Source organism: Mrakia frigida (assembly GCF_051309035.1).
Source record: "Mrakia frigida strain ATCC 22029 unplaced genomic scaffold BDY24scaffold_4, whole genome shotgun sequence".
NCBI lineage: Eukaryota > Fungi > Basidiomycota > Tremellomycetes > Cystofilobasidiales > Mrakiaceae > Mrakia > Mrakia frigida.
Window position 1 is genome coordinate 506,658 of NW_027481277.1, and position 13,302 is coordinate 519,959.

The window sequence follows — 13,302 nt, forward strand, 5'->3', positions numbered from 1 at the left end:
CGCTTTTGATTTGTGGGGCACGCTCGGAGCACCGAGAAGCAAAGCAGACGAGAACGAGCGGCATAAATCGTAAAAAACAGGCAAAAGCAAGAAACCCAAACTCCTCCTTCCCTCCCTCGTCCGTCCTCGTCCATCTCCTCCTCCGAACCCTCGAAAACACCTCGAAGACGCTCACTTCTTCGTCTTCTTGGGAGCAGCCTTGGGTTTCGCCTTCGAAGTCGTAGCAGCAGCCTTCCCTTTGCCCTTCGCGGCCTTGGGCTTCTTGATCAAGCTGTCCTTCGAGACATCGCCTTCGTCTCCTCCTCCCGCGTCGTCGTCCGTCGAGTCGGCGACTTCTTCCTCCTGTGAAGAGCAAACGATCAACAAAGGAGAAGAAGTGTTAGATCGGACAACGAGGGTCGAGTAGGAGAGGAGGGATGGGTAAGATAGATTGGAGTAGGAGACGAACCTCGTGGACGTCCTCCTGATCTGCTTTCGGACCTGAAGCGATCTTCGAGGTAGGGAGGAGGACTCCTTTGTGGAAAGCGATGGGATGTTCAGATTTGTTGTAGCTGAGATGATCGAAAGGGAAGGAAGTGCGGGTCAGCTTTTGGAGAAGGAGAGAGCGAAAGCGAGAGAAGACGAAGACCCACGTTCTAGTGAAGCCCGCCTTGACGGTCGAAGGAATCTTCTTCAGGACCCCATCGTCCTTCCTGTCTCCAACTCCCAATTCGACGAGAGCGTCCCAGTCCTCCTTATCGAGGTAGTACTCGTCCATCGTCTCGATCACGGAAGCGATCTCCTCCTGTCGAGTCGAATCCCAAAACGCGTCGCTCGTCAGCTCTCGTTCTTCTCTCTCCCTCTCTAACAAGCGAACGAAGCTCGAGGTACTCACCGATCCAGAATCCTTCGCCATGAGAGGTTCGACCAGCTTGGGGAAGAGCGTAGGAAGGTAGTGCTGCCTGATCTGAGTAGTGTTGGCCGAGACCTTGAGTCGCATGTGGATCTGGATCTCATTAAGAAGCTTCGACATCTTGGTCTGTTTCGAGTTCTGTCCGAGCCATCTGAAAAGACGACGAAAGTCGAAGGGAGGATCAGCAGCCGAATGAGAAAGAAAAAAAAAACGACGAAAGACTCACTGAGGGAAAGCCATCCCGAACTGTCCTCCCCAACCTCCTCCTTGTCCGTACGTGAAGTAGGCCGGCCGAACTGTGGACATGACGGCGTGAGCTGGTAGTAGAGACCATTGCTGGTCGTTGCTGTTGGTCGAAAAAGGAAGGGAAACAAAATCAGCGCCGAAACTTCCGACGCGACGAGACGAAGCGAAAGCCCACCTGTGGATCATTCGGTCGATGTTGTCTCCGATCGAAATCGAATCGGCTGCTTCAGACATGAGTTGGAGAGTCTTGAGAGCCTTCTCGGGTCCGACGAGGTTCTGAGCTCGAGCGAACGTTTGCTTCGGGTAGTTGTCCTAGAAGGAGGAGAGAGAGGCGAAGACGGGTCGCTGTCAGTTTCTCCAGTCGAGACCTGGGAAGCGAGGGCCGAGAAGGACGAACCTGCATGAAGAGAGGAACGAAGCTAAAGTCCTGGAAGTAGAGATCCATCTTCTCCGAGAGCGTCGTTCGAGAGGTCGCCGAGAACATGTAGGGACTGAAGAGCCGGTTGCAGATGTCGAAGGGAGAGAGGATGGTGTTCTTCTCGTTCGCCTTGGCTCTGGTGAGTGAGGAGGAGGGAGAAGCGTCAGTTCCGACGAAGACGAGAGGCGAGAAAGGGATGAAGGGACGAACAGCTGTTTCCCGTCGTCGAAGTTCATCTCGCTCGAAGAAAGCTTCCACGTCGAAAGCATGTTGAGGACTTGACGAATGTCCGAGTTGGACCCGTTGATGAGTTGATCGACGACGTTGGCAGGAATCTTGAGCTTCTCCCTGGAAAGATCGACGAAGGAGGAAAGGAGGTTAGGCAGCGAAGACGCGTCGAAGGGAACGAAGCGGCGAGACGAACTTGAAGCAGATCGACATGATTCGAGACCGGATCTCCTGAACGGAAGGCCTGCGAAAAAAGACAGAAAGGAGCGTCAGTCGAAGTCGAGGTCTCGGGAGTCTCGAAAAAAGAGGAGGCTGCTCACCTTCGGAAAGGCATCTGGAAGGTCGTGGGTATGAGGGGCTTCATCTTGGGGGTTCCCTTGTCGTTACAGATCAAGATGATGGGGATCTGAGCGGGAGGAGAAAGAGAGGCTGTCAGTCATCTAAATCTCGAGGCGGAGAAGGAGAAGCTGTCAAGCCTACCTTCGTCTTCTTGACCAAAGCGTTCATGGCTCCCACTCCTCCTCGATCTCCTCCCGACATTCCGTCGACCTCGTCCATGATCAAGCAGGTTCGGTGGGTGATCTCGACTCCAGCAGCGTTGGTTTTCTGTGGAACGATTAAGAGATGAAGCAAGGTAAGAGAAGGAGGAAGGGAAGGGGAGAAGAACAGAAGGGACGAACGACGTTCGATCCGGCGAACCATCCATCGAGGCTCGAGTTGTCGATGTTGGTTCCGTTCTGCGACAATGGAACGACGAAGGGATCAGTGTGTGATCTGAACGAAGAATCTGATCGAAGGAGACTCACCTGGATCAGCTTCTTACTCCTAGCATCGCTGGCGTTGAGTTCGAGAGGAGTGTAGCCGCAAGCGACCGCGACGATGTGAGCGGCGGTTGTCTTTCCAATTCCAGGAGGTCCAGAGATGAGGATAGCTCGGAAGGTTCCAGTAGCGTTCTTTCCGGGTTTCTTGAAGTTGCACTGGTAGGCGGCGGACCTGAGGAAAGTGAGCAGGGAAAGACGCGTCGAGTCAACGAACCGAACGAGGAGAGGTGAGCCTCGAGACGCGCAGAACTCACCAGTTGTTGAGCCACTCGATGAGACGTTCGACGTTGGTCTTGTTTCCACAGATCTGATTGACGGCCGAAGGGGCGTACTTGGTCGTCCAGAGTTGAGAGCTGGCGAGAGGAGGTGGACGTCTGACGAGGGAGGGAGGGGAATCGAGCTCGAGTCAGTCGAAGGGTCGACGTCGAAGAAACCGAAAAGGGTCAAAGAAGAGACTCACTGTGAAGAACTAGCACTCCCGCTTCCCTGACTAGCACCTCCAGCAGCCTTCTCCTTCTGCCTGAGAGCCTTGACTCTCTGCTTCTCGGCCTCAGCCTCTTCCTCCTCCATCCTCTCCGCCTCAGCCTTGATCTTCTTCTTGTCGTCGGCGAGCTTCTTCTTGGTCTTCTCGTCAATGTGTCCAGCCTTTCGAGTTCCGATGAGGTTGAGGAATCCGTCCTCGTCGAGCGTCTTGATTCCGATCGACTTGATCTTTGCGAGCTTGGAAGGACCAGCGTTGTCTCCGAGAACGACGTAGGAGGTAGCACCCGAAGGAGCGGTGGTGACTTGACTGTTGAACGGAGGGGAAAATAAACAAGTTGTTAGCGATTTGCTCTTCAAGAAGAAAGAAGAAGAGAAAGGGAGACGAACGCTCCGTATCGCTTTGCGAGCTCGGTCGCCTCCTCTCGAGACATGCTCGACAGCTCTCCGGTGAAGACCAGCTTCAATCCAGCCAGGCAGTTCTCCTTCCCGTCGGGAATCTCCTTCGATCCAGGTGCAGAAGGTCCAGCTCCCTTGCTGGCGAACCAGGCCTTCGTCCTGTTTGAAACGGAAAGAAGAGGGAGTCAGTTCCATCGTTCCGCGTCGTCAAAGCGTTGGTGACGAGCTCACGATGCAGAGTTCGTAGCCTTGGCCAGTCGAGCATCCTCGTCACCGTCCTCGTCGACTTCCATAGCCTCCTCCTCCTTCCTCTTCTTCTTGTGAGCAGCCTCCTTAGAAGCGAGCTTCGCAGCAGCCTTCTTCTTCTTGGTGGCAGCGTCCTCGTCCGAGTCGGTCGTAGTAGCAGCTTCGGATTCGGACTGAAGAGGGAGAAAGATACGTTTGAGATCAGTCTCGGGTCTTGTTCGCATCTCGAGACGGAGACGGAGGGAAAGAGCTCACATCGTCGATCTTCTTCGACTTGGACTTGGGTTTCGCCTTTCCCTTTCCCTTCGCAGCAGGCTTGACGTCCTCCTCCTCATCGCTCGTGATATCGTCGTACTTGGGCTTCTTCGAGAACGATGGTCGAGGCTGGATCCTCTTCGCAGGAGTTGGCTTCTTCGACTGCACGACGGGCTTCACGTCGTCGTCCTCTGAGTCGTCGTCGTCGTCGATGATGGCTCGTTTCTTGCTGAAGGTGGAGGTTCTGTGAGATGAAGATGGTAAGCTTGAGTATTGCGAGAGAAGCCCGCATAAGCCTGAGAGCTCACGTCGTGGTAGGAGGTTTCGATTTGACGGGAGAGGGTTTCGGTTTCGATGAAGATGGTTTCGACGTTGAGGTTTTGACTCTATTCAAAGCGAGAGCGAGCGAGGGTAAGCGAGGTGTTTAGCTAAGAGGACTCGAGGGATAGGTACTCACGGAGCCTCGTCACTATCATCGTCGTCTGGGGAAAAGAAGGGAAGGAGAGCTCGTCAACTCCTCGGCTCGAGAGAAAGGAAGGAGAGGTGAAGTTCGAGTGAGCTCACCGATAACGATGGGATCGTCGTCCTTCTTTCCCCCTATCCTCTTGATGGGAGCTGGTGCCGTCTTCTTCGCCAGGGTAGCTGAAGGGACTGCCTTCTTCGAAGATCCAGAAGGCTGAGAGCTTCCACCGCTACCGCCGCCCTGAGAAGGAGATGGAGAAGAGGACGAGAGGGAGGAGGTCAGCTTTGGAAGAAAGCTCAGGATCGAAGGGAGGGACGGAGAAGAAAGTTGTTGAAGGTTGATGATGGACGTCTCAGATGCTCGTTCGACGGCGGAACCAGAGCATGCAGACCCAGAGGAAGCAAGAAAGAGGAAGGTGGAGGGAAGGGTTGGGGAGACTGAGGGACGATCTCCTTCCCTTCCTCGAGCTCCACCCTTTCTACAGCTTCCTCTCCAACATATCTAGACCGAAGGCGTCAACCAACAGCAATAGGCTACCTCTCCTAGAGCAGTCTACCAGTTCCCATCGCGCTCCTCGCGTCCTAGACCCCTACGGAGAATCTCTTCCAAGGACGCGACGAGCTCACGCTCCACTCCCTCCCTCCTTCCTCCCTTCCTTCCACCTCCCTTCCTCTCTCTCCTCTCCCAAGCCCAAAAGTTCTCTCTCACCAGCTACCATCCTCCCGATCCCACCCAGAATTCCAAGAGGAGAGAGAAGAAACGCACAAAGAACGACCTGATGTCTGCAGATCCAGCAGCAGGATCCGCCTTCTCCTTCTTTGGTTTCGACGACGAAACAGCAGCAGACGCTGAGGGAGACTTCTTGGATGGCGAGGCTCTAGTCTTCTTCTTGGTGGGTTTCTCGTCTGCTTCAGAGGAGGACATCCTGGGTGGTGATGGGAGAGAAAGGAGAGGGGAAGGGGAGGGTGTCGGTGTTGGAGGATTCGGTGCGAGCTCATTTCGGGAGGTGAAGAAGGGCTCGTTTTTTCTTTCCGTGCTGAAGAAGATTTGCTCTCTTGTCGGAGGGAACGTGAGAATGTCTTGCAGAGAAGAGATTGAAGAAATCGCAGACTTGTAAAATCTACAGGACACGACTCGACAATCGACGACAGATTCAGAGCTTCGACGCGACCGTCCATTCTCCCTCCCTCCCTCCCTCAAACCCAACCGAACCACAGTCCAGCCTTCTTAACCTTCTCTCCCCAAATGAGCATTCTGGTGAACGGACGAAGGCGAAGAAGTTGTCAATTTGAGAGAATCCTCGTCGCGAAGAAACGAGACGAAAATGCACTTCTTCCACGCGACGTTCTTCCCGTTCCCAGAATCCCACAGCACCCTCTCCAACGACGGGAACAGCCTCATCGACAGTACCTCGTACAAGAATTCGTCGATCACAACATCCTCCGCCGCCTTGTTCAACAGAACGAGGTCTCTCACTCCAGCCAACGCCGTCTCATTCCTCGTCCCTCTCGTCGCTCCCAAACTGAAAGGACGGGTGGCCAGCGAGCTGAGTTTGGGCATGCGGTGAAGGTGAAGAAGGTAGGTTGGAAGGAAATTCGCTCCTCCTTGATCCCAAACGAAGTTCTCGAGTTTCCTTCCGTGTCGTCCTAGGAGAGCGGCTGGGTTGGCGTTCGTTTCGTCCGGAAGAACGAGACCCAGCGTCTTCAACTCTGGAAGGTCCCACTTCCTAGCTACGAGATCAAAGAAGAACTCGGCTCCGGTTCCCTTCCCGATGATCGTGATGCATAGATGTTCGAGGGAAGGGAGCGACGTTGAGGAAAAGGACGCGACGGGTGTTTGGGTCGAGATCTCTGCCGCGAACGAACAGCGAAGGATTCGAAGGGTTTGGGAGAACGATGGGAAGGCGATGAGAAGGGTGAGGTAGTTGTTGACGGTGAACTTCAATCCGGAGAGGGAGGTGAGGTGGATCGGAGGATGGACGAGGGCGAGGGAGAGAGCGAGGTTGGCGCTTTTGAGGGAGGAAGAACCGTTGAGGTGACGAAGGTTTGGGAGGAGGGGGAGGACGACGGCCAAGGTAACGGGTTGGTTGGGATCCGATCCGTCGAGGAGGTCCTTGTTCCAGACGTGGGACTCGTCCGAAGGGAGGCAGAGTTGGAGGACGAGCTGACCCAAAGGGGGATTCCCTCCTCGATCTGCTCTGATGGCTTCGACGAAGGCGAGGAAGGCTGCTCGAGTTTGAAGACAGATGGATCGATATAAGAGACGGGTGCAGATTAACTGAGAAGGAAGGATCAAAGTCAGTTTCGAGGCGAGAGGGAGAAAGGAAGGAAGGCAGAGCAGAGAGAGGAAAGGAGGAGGTTTGTCGAGCTCACGTTCATTCCCTTCGAGACGAGACAGCAGGCGAGGATGGTGTTCTGATCCTCTACCCTGGAGATACAGGAGGAAGACTTGTGGGCGCTCCTTTCGTCGATGTAGCTGTGGAGGAGGAAAGCGCCGAACGGAGGTGGGGAAAGATGTTGGAGGATGGACGTGAGAACGTCGGGAGGGAGTCGAGGCGAGGGCATGGAGGAGGAGATACCGCCTGATGGAAGAAGGAAGAGAGCTTCAGCTCTAAGATGGGAAGCCTGTCCACGACGAGAAGCATAGAACTCACGAGGTAGTTGAAGATCGAAAAGAAAGAGCTTGATGCAGTTTGAGGAGAGATCGAGTCGAGCTCACAGCCCTCCTTCCCTCCGTCCTCTCCTCTTCTTCCCTTCCTGCCGACGCTCACCATCGAAATCATCGATATCTACAAAGACTCTCCACTTCGAAACTCTCCTCTGACCCCTACCTCGACTGCTTTTTAATCTCGAGCGGTCAAGCGGAATCTCTCGTCGCTACCCTCGAGATACCTCCGACGTTCATCGCTCAGGCTCATCGTCTAGGGCTGGAGATCGAACGAGGGTTGAAGAATAGATCTATTTGGTCTTGGGCTCCCAGAGACAGCGAGTTTGGCGGGTTGCAGCGGCTCGTCGTGCTTCTTCAAGGTCGGAGGAGTCCCCTCTACGCTCAGATCCTCAAGGATATGAGCGCTACTCTCATCAACTTCGTCTGCGAGCATCACTGCATGTAGGGTAGATCAGAGACGGATCCGTATCGAGTACTGGGTTCTAGGGAACTGATGCACGAGTGCTCCAGGGTGAGTCGTCCTTCCGTCGCGTCCTTTTCTTCTCTCCACGAAGAGTTGACTCTGGAACTACCTTGTGATGTCCGAAGATCTTCTTCTACTCCTCAGTGTCAAGTTGTTCGCTACTGCTCGAAAGGTCCGTCCTTCGTTGGATCGCTCGAGCCTCCCAAAGTTGACCCTTCTTTTCCATTCCCCACCTCACAGAGCACCAAAGACTTGACTGGAAAGCGAAGCAAGCTCCTCTGCATCAAACGAATGTGGCTGGAAATATTGTGAGAGGTTGGAGAAGCGGGAAGGGAGTGGACTCGCGTGCGTCGACGCGGGACGTGACGGAGCGGGAGAGGGAATGAGACGGGAGAGAGGAGGAGGAGAAGGAGAAGGCAGGAGGACCGCATAGTCTTAGACTTTGTACGTATTTTGAAACGAACCTCTTTGCCTGATCTCGAAAGACACGAGAGGAAAATTGGAGAGCAACAGGTCGGGAGGAGGGGAAAGGACGACGCGACGAGCGCTCAAAGAGCGGGAACGCACAGAAATGGGGACAGTGGATTCTAAGTCCGTAGAGCAGAAATCCGCTGTATTAAAAGGAGAAAGCGATGCAGCTGGAAGGAGCCGTTTTGTAGGGGAAGGGAGAACGAGAGGGAGAGGGAGAGCGTCATTCATCCTTTCGTCCTGCTATGGGGAATTTGCCTACTTTCGAGGCTTGATCTCGATACCTTGATCACTCTTCCAGCTGCTCGAGTGCTCTGGTTCGAGTTTTGCGTATTTTTTTAAGCTCCGGATAGCTCATGAAGCGGTCTCGGAAGCAAGGGAAGCAAGCTGCCCTTTGGTTTCTCCTCAAACTTCAACCTCGATCTCTCCTGCCCCCTTCCCTTCCCTTCCCTCTCTTCTTCTTTCTCTTTTCTTCGACAAAGGATGGTTCGCCCTAGGAAACGCTCTCGATCCGCGTCTATCAGTCAGGCACTTGGGTCAGACACCTTTTCTTCGCCTTCTCTTTCTTCGTTGGACGTTCTGAACGACAGCTCGCTCACGTCCCTCGCTCCTTCCTTCTCCTCCTCCTCCTCCTCCCCTTCCCCTTCGCCCTCTCCTCCCTCCTACCCTTCTTCCTCTTCCTCCTCCTCGTCATCATCACTACCACCGCACTCACCTCGCAACAGACAAGTCCCTGCTCATCACACGTCGGATATCAACTCGGTCCCAGGAGTGGGAGACGCTCCTCTGAAAACGACGTCAACTCCTCTCACTCGCCCTCGTTCAGCAAGAGCGAAGGCGAAACAGGATAAGCTCAACGCTTGGGCAGCAGGGGATCCAGGAGAGATTCCAAAAAGCTTTGGACTGTGGAACGACATCAAAACGGGGAGGTGGATGATCATCCCTTGTGAGTTCTCAAGAAGAAGGAGGAGGGAGGAAGCTCTCGAGCTGACCGTCCTGTCTCCTTCCTGGAATCGTCTCTCTTCTTTCCTTCTTTGGCCCTCAGCTTCTAGCGGTTCCATACTCCTCTTCTCCTTCGCTCTCTACCTCAACTACTTCTTCCTCTCAAAATACGTCGTCCCTCTTCTCCCAGGAGTCGACATGCCTCAAACCGAAAACCCCTTCGAGCCCCTCTGGTTCATCTCCTACCCTCTTCCTGCACCTTACTCAACACCTGGAGACACTCGATACGGGAAGGGATACAAGGTTAGTCCCTCAGGCTTCTTCTCGACCTCTTATCGAGACCTAGAACTGACGATCGTCGTTGTTGAACCAGGATATCATCTTCCTCCTTCATCACATTATCACCTTCTCCTTCATTCGACAATCTATCACTCTCTGGATCCTGAGACCTCTCGCTATCCGTCTGGGCATCAAAGGGAGCAAGATTCTTCGTTTCCAGGAGCAGGCTTACTGCATCATCTACTACGGAACCATGGGTTGCTGGGGAATGGTGAGTTTCAATCGGTTTCGAGCTCGGGCAACGAACGTCGCTCGAGTTCTTTTTTCGTCCCTTTGCCCTGAACGAGCTAGGCTTTGTAGAGAGGGTAGACGAAGCTGACTCCTGTTTCCCTTGTTCGACGACACAGTACCTCATGAAGGATCTTCCGACGTGGTGTGCGTGCCTTCCTTCTCCTTCCTCTCTCCTTCCCTTGAGCTCGCACTCTCCCGCCTCGGGGCTCCCACTTACAACTCTTCTCCTCCCTTCTTCTTGCCTTTCCATTTAGACTACAACACCTCCGAGTTCTGGATCGACTACCCTCACTGGGAGATGAAGTCGACGATCAAGAGCTACTACCTGTCAGTTTCAACGGTTGCTTCCCTCGGCAGCTCAACCCGTCCAAGCTTCCCTCGTTCCTCTCTTTGCCCGAAGACTCGCCGCTGAACCCATCTCCCTCCTTTGTTTTCTTCGTTCTACAGGCTTCAGTTTGCATACTGGCTGCAGCAGATGATCTTGATCGTTCTCAAGATCGAGAAGCCGAGGAAGGACTACTACGAGCTGGTCGTCCATGTGAGCTTCGCGTCTCCTTCCTCTCGGTCTCGATGTTCTCGAAACTGATCTTCCCTTTCTTTTCTGTCCTTCTCCAGCATCTCGTTACTCTCTGGCTCATTGGTGAGTCACTTTGTTTTGAACATAGTCTTCGGTGGTTTTGCTGGTTAACGATATTGACGCGTCTTTCTGCCCTCGTCGCGTCGCAGGATGGTCGTACGGAATCAACGTGAGCTCGATGTTGCTTTCTAAATGCTTCACCTCGACGCGTCTGACTCTTTCTTTTTTTGCTTCTTCCATCCAGTTGACCATGATCGGAAACGCCGTTTTCGTCACGATGGATCTCAGTGACGTTTTCCTCGCTGTTCGTCCCTCACGTCTTTCCTTTCCTGTTCGTCGTTCGTCGCCTCTTCCCTTGCTGAAACTTTCCTTTCTGTGGTCACCTCGCAGATCGCCAAGTCTATCAACTATGCCGAAGGACCGAATTCGTCTGGACTCGGTTCAGCAGTCGCCTTCACGTGGTTCGTGGCCGTTTGGACGTGAGCTCTTCTCTCCTTTTTCCTCCCTCCTCTTTATCTTCGTTTCGATCTCGAGACAGCTAATATTTGCTCTCCTCCACCCAGATACTTGCGTCACTACCTCAACATCATCATCCTCTGGTCTGTTTGGACTGAGTTCGACCTCATTCCGTGAGTCTGCTCGACGCGTCGTCCTTCTTTCTCTTTTCCTCGAGCACGCGTACTGATCTCCCTTCTTTTACCTCCCTCATCGTCCAGTCAATACACAAGAGTCTTCCGACCTTCGTTAGGAGTTTGGCTTGCTCCTTGGATGAAGTACCAGATCGTACGTTTCCTTCTTCCTCTTTCGCTCGAAGCTCTCGACTGACCTTTCTCTTTCTTGCCTCAATCATCTCCAGTTCATCCCCATTCTCCTGATCCAGCTCCTCAATCTCTTCTGGTACTTCCTGATTCTCAGGATCATGATCAGGTCGGTGTCTCTCCCTTTTTGTCCTTCCTTCTCCCGTTCGAATCGAAGCTGATGAGGCTCCATTCTTTCCTTCAACCCGAAACAGATCTATTCGAGGAGTAACGCTCGCCGACGATCGTTCGGACGACGAGGACGAGGGAGAGGATGACGACGAGGACGAGCCTACGAAGGAGGAGAAGAAGACTCAGTAGGAGGGGGGATCGATTTCGTTGAGGAGGAGGAGCAGTAGAGGGGAGAGGTAGAGAGGGGGACGGAGACAGCGAAGGGACGCATGGATCATACAAGCATGCCTCATTGGATATCTTTGGTTTCGTAGCCGTGTCGAGCTGGAAGAGGGAAAGGAAGGTGTAGGTCGGTCGCGTCGAGGTTGGCGTTTCATTTTAGCTTAGTGTGCATCTTACTATAATTGTAGCATCTTGGCGAGACTCTTGAACTTCTGCAAGACCCTTCCAGGCGAGGAAAAGAACTCGCTCGAGAAGGTAAAGGTCGTGGAGAGAACGAAGAGAGGGAGACGGCGCGTCGTCCACATTCTTTTCTCCCTTGGGTGTCTGACTCTTGTCGATGACCTTTCACTTTAAACCAGCGTGTTGCAAGTGACTTCATTTACTATCGGTCAGACTCATGCACCCAGAGCAACTGGCCGTGTATATCTCTCTCCCTCCTCAGACGAACGACTCGCAGAAACGCTCTCTTTGCGACGCGAACTCCCTGTAAGGAGGCGGTGGGGCTTCTTTCTCTTTGGAAGCTTACATAAGGAAGATGTATTGAATGTCGGGAGGGGGACGAGGTCGTGACGTTGGCAGAGTTTGGGAGAAGGCAGAGGAGGAGAACGAGGGCATCGCCTTCTTGTGAGTAAATTAGATGCCTCAAGTTGACATGTTCTGGCTCGGTTCGAGAGCAAAAGCGAAAAAAAAAAAATCAGAATGGCCATCGAGAACGAGGCTCAAAGAGAGTGGGTAGGGATGGTGTTTTGGGAAGAGTGAAAGGGTGGAGGGAAAGAAGAGACGAAGGTGAGCTCGACCTTTCCTTCCAGCAACGCTTCCCTCCCTTCCTACTTCCTTCGAGAATGGACTACAATCACATAGGATCGGCTTCTCCCTCGTCCACACGCTCAGAAGATATACCTCTTCTTCCTCGCACCACCTACGGGCTCCCTCCTCGTTCTGGGTACCCGTACTACCCCTCCCTTCCTTCGCCTCAGAACCAACCCAAATCGGCCCTCAAACCAGCTCTCACACTCGATACCAACTACTCCTCCCGTCCCCCTCCTCCGCCTACTCATCTTCCACCAAGTCACATCCCTCTCCCAAAGAATTCAGCAGCAGCAGCGAGGCTCGAACTTCTACGGGACTCAGTCGATTCCATCCGGTCGCCTCAGTCCTACACCTCTTCGCCGATTCAAACCACCTTCGCATCAGCTGGAGAACCTACTTCGCTGGCAGGATGGACTGGAGCAGACGTCTTCTTCGAGCATCTGGGCAAGATCAGGGCTCTGGGGTCGGAAGTCGGACGGCTTCACGCAGAGATGGAAGGGGTGTCGGTCGGATGGGGAGGAGAAGCGAAGAAGGAAGGCGAAGGCGAAGAAGAGACGGAGAAGGGGAAGGGAGAGACTAAGGACTTTGACGCTGCTGCTATGATGTTTGAGAAGCGGCAGGAAAGCGTCGAAGGCATCATGTCGAAGGTTCGTTCGAGCTCACATCCTTCCTCCCTCCTCCTCCGCTTCGCTTCTCTTCCCCGTCTCGTCCTGACCTTCGTTTCGTTTTCTCTCGCTTACTTCAACAGCTGGCCGATCTCTCTTCCTCCCTACAAGCTTTTCACGACCTCAAGGATCCCAAACTAGGCTTCCCTCGCGCCGTCGACAGCACTCCTCCCTCTCGAGCTCAGTCTCAATCCCTCAAACCTGGATCCTCCTCAATCTCCAACCTACCTCACAAACGCTCAAACTTACGTACGGGAGAGACTGTATTTGGAGGCGGGGGAGCGAGACGAGAGGATGGGAAGGGAATGACCGGGTTGGGGATTCACTCCTAGTCGAGGGCTATCACGTCCTTGCTCTCTTTACCCTTCTTCACGACTTAATGTCTTCACTTTGATTTATGACTTGAACGAACAACTTGGTAGAGGCTTGGGAAAGGTAGAGATCGCTCTGCTGGAGGCAGTTGGCTTCGAAACGAGCTGAGGAGCTGAGGCGGCGACGCGACATCGGTCAGCCTTCACTACCTCTGGAAAGTCGGTGATTG

The 13,302-nt window shown here is 53.7% G+C and overlaps 4 protein-coding genes across 4 annotated transcripts; 2 read left to right on the top strand and 2 right to left on the bottom strand.

Moving 5' to 3' along the window:
• Positions 1-53: 53 nt before the first annotated feature.
• RFC1 (replication factor C subunit 1) lies at positions 54-4,193 on the bottom strand. The gene is made up of 18 exons (XM_076637650.1): positions 3,986-4,193; positions 3,716-3,903; positions 3,476-3,643; positions 3,066-3,395; positions 2,860-2,979; positions 2,591-2,777; positions 2,465-2,521; positions 2,265-2,390; positions 2,105-2,190; positions 1,981-2,028; positions 1,767-1,904; positions 1,536-1,692; positions 1,314-1,450; positions 1,119-1,238; positions 875-1,043; positions 633-784; positions 449-551; positions 54-342 (listed from the first exon to the last, which is right to left on the bottom strand). Exons 2-18 carry the CDS (start codon positions 3,775-3,777, stop codon positions 172-174), a joined length of 2,331 nt encoding a protein of 776 aa, XP_076499916.1. The 5' UTR covers positions 3,778-3,903; positions 3,986-4,193; the 3' UTR covers positions 54-171.
• Positions 4,194-5,644: 1,451 nt separating this feature from the next.
• BDY24DRAFT_438581 (uncharacterized protein) lies at positions 5,645-7,130 on the bottom strand (the record flags this gene model as incomplete). The annotated part of the gene is made up of 4 exons (XM_076644375.1): positions 7,102-7,130; positions 6,821-7,029; positions 5,779-6,725; positions 5,645-5,702 (listed from the first exon to the last, which is right to left on the bottom strand). The coding sequence occupies exons 2-4, from the start codon at positions 7,010-7,012 to the stop codon at positions 5,645-5,647; spliced, it is 1,197 nt and encodes a 398-aa protein (XP_076499917.1). The 5' UTR covers positions 7,013-7,029; positions 7,102-7,130.
• Positions 7,131-8,450: 1,320 nt separating this feature from the next.
• On the top strand, positions 8,451-11,487 carry BDY24DRAFT_378161 (TLC domain-containing protein). The gene is made up of 14 exons (XM_076638880.1): positions 8,451-8,582; positions 8,772-8,992; positions 9,092-9,291; positions 9,362-9,538; positions 9,675-9,702; positions 9,813-9,885; positions 10,006-10,096; positions 10,174-10,198; positions 10,285-10,304; positions 10,380-10,439; positions 10,526-10,614; positions 10,699-10,764; positions 10,852-10,918; positions 10,992-11,487. Exons 1-14 carry the CDS (start codon positions 8,530-8,532, stop codon positions 11,112-11,114), a joined length of 1,293 nt encoding a protein of 430 aa, XP_076499918.1. The 5' UTR covers positions 8,451-8,529; the 3' UTR covers positions 11,115-11,487.
• Positions 11,488-12,094: 607 nt separating this feature from the next.
• On the top strand, positions 12,095-13,173 carry BDY24DRAFT_438583 (uncharacterized protein). The gene is made up of 2 exons (XM_076644376.1): positions 12,095-12,743; positions 12,845-13,173. Exons 1-2 carry the CDS (start codon positions 12,129-12,131, stop codon positions 13,091-13,093), a joined length of 864 nt encoding a protein of 287 aa, XP_076499919.1. The 5' UTR covers positions 12,095-12,128; the 3' UTR covers positions 13,094-13,173.
• Positions 13,174-13,302: the final 129 nt, after the last annotated feature.

Bases quoted from the DNA above. Each gene is read 5' to 3' on its own strand.
- BDY24DRAFT_438583 (XM_076644376.1), top strand. From the start codon at position 12,129: ATGGACTACAATCACATAGGATCGGCTTCTCCCTCGTCCACACGCTCA. The intron at 12,744-12,844 runs GTTCGTTCGAGC...TTACTTCAACAG, and splicing joins TCGAAGGCATCATGTCGAAG to CTGGCCGATCTCTCTTCCTC.
- BDY24DRAFT_378161 (XM_076638880.1), top strand. From the start codon at position 8,530: ATGGTTCGCCCTAGGAAACGCTCTCGATCCGCGTCTATCAGTCAGGCA. The intron at 8,583-8,771 runs GTCAGACACCTT...ACCTCGCAACAG, and splicing joins TCTATCAGTCAGGCACTTGG to ACAAGTCCCTGCTCATCACA. The intron at 9,539-9,674 runs GTGAGTTTCAAT...TCGACGACACAG, and splicing joins CCATGGGTTGCTGGGGAATG to TACCTCATGAAGGATCTTCC.
- RFC1 (XM_076637650.1), bottom strand. From the start codon at position 3,777: ATGGAAGTCGACGAGGACGGTGACGAGGATGCTCGACTGGCCAAGGCT. The intron at 3,644-3,715 runs GTGAGCTCGTCA...CGTTTCAAACAG, and splicing joins AAGGCTACGAACTCTGCATC to GACGAAGGCCTGGTTCGCCA. The intron at 2,029-2,104 runs GTGAGCAGCCTC...CTTTTTTCGCAG, and splicing joins TTCCAGATGCCTTTCCGAAG to GCCTTCCGTTCAGGAGATCC.